The sequence below is a fragment of the Marmota marmota genome, unplaced genomic scaffold (genome assembly GCF_001458135.2).
Source record: "Marmota marmota marmota unplaced genomic scaffold, marMar, whole genome shotgun sequence".
Classification (NCBI taxonomy): domain Eukaryota; kingdom Metazoa; phylum Chordata; class Mammalia; order Rodentia; family Sciuridae; genus Marmota; species Marmota marmota.
In genome coordinates this window covers 25,268,757-25,274,234 of record NW_026000249.1, presented here as the reverse complement: position 1 = coordinate 25,274,234, position 5,478 = coordinate 25,268,757, and the positions used below count along the sequence as shown (strand labels likewise).

The 5,478-nt window shown below is 41.8% G+C and overlaps 1 protein-coding gene across 1 annotated transcript; it reads right to left on the bottom strand.

The window, feature by feature from the left end:
* Positions 1-5,019: 5,019 nt before the first annotated feature.
* LOC125614083 (ferritin light chain-like) lies at positions 5,020-5,446 on the bottom strand. Its single transcript, XM_048796346.1, has one exon. The coding sequence runs from the start codon at positions 5,444-5,446 to the stop codon at positions 5,195-5,197; it is 252 nt and encodes an 83-aa protein (XP_048652303.1). The 3' UTR covers positions 5,020-5,194.
* Between the last annotated feature and the right edge of the window lie 32 nt (positions 5,447-5,478).

The window sequence follows — 5,478 nt, the reverse complement described above, 5'->3', positions numbered from 1 at the left end:
GTATTGACATGACTGGATTCCTTGCTTTGCCAACTTCCTCCTGTTTTTTTTTTTTTTTTTATATTGATTTTATTTATTTGTTTACTTTTTAAATACACGACAGCAGTGGAATGCATTACAATTCTTATTACACCTATAGAGCACAATTTTTCGTATCTCTGTATATAAAGTATGTTCACGCCAATTTATGCCTTTATACATGTACTTTTTTTTGCATTACAATTCTTAATACACATATATACCTCCTGGGTTTTTGTTTTACAGATTTGAAGAATAAAATCCATGGACAACAATGAAAGGGAAGAGTAAATGGATCAGGATCCCATTGGGTGAGAGGGGGCCAGATAGCAGGAAAAACCCATTTTAGTGTGCTAGCTTAGGGGCTTATATATTAAACAGGTATTGAAAAAGAATCAAGGCCATTAGTTTTATCCTTTAGCCTGATTTTAATCCTTCTTTTTAACTCTTATCTGGTCACTCCCACCTTCAGTTTTTCCAAGCCTCTAGACAAAGGAGGTAGCTGAAATATTCCCACAGGTGAGACTCATGGCCATTTACATTTGAAATAGGCCTTGAAGCTGCCCATTAATATTTCTACTAGTTACTCATTTATCTATAAGCCAATTTTGATAGGGTGCCCATCACAAAAACATTTTTTCTTTTAAATTTATTTATTCTAACTTGTTATATAGGACAGCAGAATGCATTTCAATTCATAGTACATAATTTTTCATGTCTGGTTGTACACAGAGTCACACCACTCGTGTTTTCATACATGAACTAGGGTAATGTTGTCAGTCTCATTCCACCGTCTTTCCCACCCATCCCCCTTTAGCATCTTGGTGTGTCCTTTGCCTTTGAACAAGATCTCATTTGGGGCCCATCATTTCTGATTATTGACCATTGACTATTCTCATCCATCAGCACTCTGATTGATTGGTCACCTAGAAAAAATATTTGGGTTAGTAATTTCACACTTGATCTTAGCCAGAAGGCCTAGAAGCAATGGGGTTAATAATTTCAAAGGCATCTTTACTCTTATCAATTCAAATTGACCCTTTTTGTTAAAGTTTTATTTAAGTCACTGAACTGAAAGGCATTTGAATCCATTAATTAAACTTATGTGTACTCATTTATCTATAAGCCAATTTTGATAGAGTGCCCATCACAAAAACATATGTAGACACAACAATACAACACACAGGTGTGCACACATACATAAAACAGGAAACAAATATCTTGTAGCTTTTTAACAGGTAAAATAGAGCCTATCATATATTTTTAAAGTATGATCCAAAAATGAAAACAGCCTGTGCAGTTGAGAACATTAGGAATAGAAAATGCCAGCCACTGTGGATGTTGAAATCAAAGGTTTATTTGTCCTCCATGGGGAAGATTTACTCCCACCATCATCACTTTTTATTCTCCTTGCTTAGAATTCTTCAAAGGAGAAGATTTTTATATATGGGCTAGTTCCATTACTTTTTCTTGTCCCTAGCCCAAGAATTTTTATTCCCCATTTTTGGTAGGTTCCTGTAACAGTTTCCATTTGTGCATTTAACTCCCCCCGCCACCACCCCAGTGTGCTCAGTTCCCCTTATTGGAGATTTCTTGCATACCCCCATACCATTTTCCTAGGTGTGATCTTGTGGTCACACTTATTTAATCCTGGTATGGCTCGACCACAAAAGAAGTACTTGGTTGTCACTGTACTTGCTTAGGCCCTTTCCCTGTGTTGCTGATCCACGTCAGATTTGGGGTCCTTTGTTTCGCTCAAGGATTGCAGTTTCCTGACCCTCTCCAAGGCTTCTGCAACAAGGCAGTGGGCTTATATATTAAACATCTCCTCTGAAGAGGGGGATCCCTGTGACCTCTAGGTAATACATGGAACTCCATGTTGGGTGCCAAATGCCGCAGTCTGGCTGGGCACAAAATAACCAAGCCACCACAAAGCCTTGTAGATTCAAACAGCAACTCTTTATTCCTCGAACTCTCACCGGTACTCTACACACACTACCTGGGAATACACTCCCTCCAACGGGCTCTGCGTACCAATTCTCTCAGAACCCTGCGAGAACTCAACGGGAACTCCAAAGGAGCGGGCGCCTGAGGCAGCAGGATCCGCCCTAAACCTGGAGCTGCCCTATTCCCAGCAGGATCCACCCTAATCCCTGAGCAGTGTTACCTTTCAAACCAAAATGCCATGCGTCATTCCTACTTGGCTATGGCTCTCAGCAGCCAAAATTGTTAGATATAATGAGATTCCACAAGAAATTAAACAAGTGCTTGAAAGTGGGTGGGCAAGACAAATCTTTATTTCTGCCAGAAGGGCATGTTACTGGAACGGGGCTAGCAAGCACACCTGGGCAGGAAGTCCACTGGTTTATATACCTAACATAGTGCTGCCCTTTGCCCTGATTGGAGGACTTGGGTACAATTTATACAATTGGATTCAATTAAGGCTGAGTACTGTATTCTGAAAATGGACCACGAGACTTTCTATTTCTCACAACTTACATAACAAAATATCAAAGACTCAGTAGCTTAAACAACAGAAATTTATTTCTCACAGTTCTGTCAGCTAGATGTCTGAGATCAGGGTATTAACTCTTCCTGACTTGCAGACAGTTGTGTTCTTACAGTGTGCTCACATGGCAGAGAGGGGGTGGGGAGGACACACTCTAGCGTCTTTTTTTTTTTAAAATTTTTTTAGTTGTAAATGGATCTTTTACTTTATTTATTTATATGTGGTGCTAAGAATCAAACCCAGGGCCTCAGACATGCCAGGCCAGTGCTCTACCACTAGGCCACAACTCCAGCCCTGGTGTCTTTTCTTATAAAGGTCCATCAGAAAAGGTCCTACCCTCGTGTCCGCTTCTAAATCTAATTCCATACCAAAGGCTTCCACTCCAAATATCATCACAATATGCATGAGAGCTTCATAATATGAATTTGGGGAGGGCACAAATATTCAGTGTTTTATTCCTGCCTTCCCAATATTCTATCCTTTACATGTGCAAAATACACACATTCTGTCCTGTATCAGTCAAAGTTTTCCAGAGAAACATAACCAGTAGGACAAATATATATATATATATATATATATATATATATATATATATATNGTTGAATTGGACAACCTACCAGGCACAGTCCTTAAGCCACATTGCTTGTTTAATTAATCAGAAGGGGGGAGATACTGGGAGCCATTAGCCAAGTAGGTATGACAATTTCCTTGCCAGCGTACCCCATGTTGCTGACATTTTGCAGTGACATTGAATGTAGTTGACCTTGCTCAAGGACCAGGGCGGATTAGGGTGTTCCCGGTTTAACATAATCGGGTTTAGGGCGTTCCCAGTTTAGGTTCCAGGTTTAAGGTTTAAGATTATTCCTGCTGGGAATAGGGCGTATCCTGCTGCCTAAGTTCCCCTTGAGTTCTCACGGGATTCAGAGTATATTTTGGGAGACAGAAGCCCAGTGGAGGTGGATTTGGGCAGAGAACGTGGATTTCCCCAGAACGTGTCTGTATACGGCTGGTGTGAGTTCGGGAATAAAGAGTTGCTGTTTGAATCTACAAGCTGTGTGGTGGCTCGTGATTTTGTGCCCAGCCAGACTGCGGCATTTATATATATATATGAATGAATGAATGAAATTTACCATGAGAATAGAATTGACTTATACAGTTATGGAAGTCCCACTATTGGCTGTAAGTTTGTGGTATAATTCAGTCTAAGTCTGAATGCCTGGGAACTACGGGGACCAATGACGTAACATCTAGCCTGAGAACCATAAGCTCCAATGCTAAAAGGCAGAAAAAGATGAGAATATCAGTATGTTTCCCAGGCTGGCCTAGAACTTAAAATCCTCTCATATCAACCTCCCAAGTAACTGGGATTATAGGTCATTGTCACCATGCCCAGTCCTCAACAGTTTGGATGATGCCTGCCCACAGTGCGGATGGTGGATCTTTTTTACTCAGTTTTAATAGCTATTTGGGTATCTCTTAGCCTAGTTAAATGGACATATAATATTAACCACTACATATCCAAACAGCTCTAAAGATCATAACTTATTCCAGTATCAACTTTAAAGTCTAAAATCCAAATTCTTATTTAAATCAAATAGTGTGAGAGTGTAGATATGATTTTGAGAGATAACAAAGAGATGTCAGTAGTGGATAACTCTATGGACTGGACCTACTCTATTGACCCCCACATGCTTTCTTTTGAAGGCCAATTTGCCTAAGGCTGCTCTGACACTGCCTGGCTTAAGTCAATAGAATATGCTCATTCCTCAGCAACCAACCAGGTACTTGGAGGAGAAATGCAGGTCCAAAAGTCTCCTCCATGCTGATAAGAAGAACATAAGTGGGCTAGGATTGTGGCTCAGTGGTGGAGCACTTGCCTAGCATGCATGAGGCACTGGGTTGGATCTCTAGCACTACATAAAAAATAAATTAATTAATAAATAAAGTATTGAATAATAGTATGTGCTCATACCTGAATTGTGTCTTTCTAATGAAAACAAGAAATCCAACAGCCGTCCCTTATTTTGAAAAATCTCTGTACCTATCAGTTAAAACTGGTAGTGTTTCTGTCATAAATTCTTTATCAAGGAATAGTACAACCATACACTTTGTGTCCTCTTCAGACTAAAGACTAAGTTTTCAGGTAAGTTAAAGATTCCTTTATTTCAATATATGCTCAATCCCATTCCGTTCACTTTTCTCCGGAGGCACCAAGTTCTTACACTTTTATCCAGCAGTGAATAACCACAAAGACCCCATGACATCTCCCCACACGGTCCTATTCCTCTTGGACACATTGTTTTATAAGGGAAGATTAATTTGTGTTTTCCAGGGGCGCCTGGTATACCTTTCCTCTTTACCCATGGAGATTCTGAGCAGCCTGTGGATGGGACAAGGGTGGGCAGAAAGAATCCTGGATATACAAGGATCTGCCTGCCCTCATTCTGGAAAAGTGAGAGTTTCTCTCTCTCTCTCTCTCTCTCTCACACACACACACACACACACCAACTGAACACCTTTATTTCATTAAAAACCAAATAAATAACTTTATTGGAAGTAACAATCAAACTGAAAGGCCCACAATGAAGGGAACTTGCTGAAAGGGCAACGTGTAGGCCTGGCCTGGGGACCCACCCGGGGGGTGGCATGGGCTGGGCACAGTTCTGCTCAGTCGTCCTTGTAGCTGCGGCCCAGGGTGAGCCTGTCAAAGAGGATCTCGGCCATGGGGTCTTCCAGGGCCTGAATCCTGCGCAGGTTGGTCAGGTAGCCGGCCAGCTCGCGGATGATGAGGACCTGCTGGTGCAGATAGTGGCGCTGCAGGAACTGGCAGAGGTGGGGGTCGCCCCTCTCGGCGGCCAGGTAGTGCAGCTCCAGGAGGCCCTGGTTGAGGCTCTTCTCCAGGTGGAAGGCGCACTCCATGGCCTGGAGGCCGCTGTGCCAGGCGTTGCGCT

Coding starts and splice junctions, on each gene's coding strand:
- LOC125614083 (XM_048796346.1), bottom strand. CDS start 5,446: ATGGAGTGCGCCTTCCACCTGGAGAAGAGCCTCAACCAGGGCCTCCTG.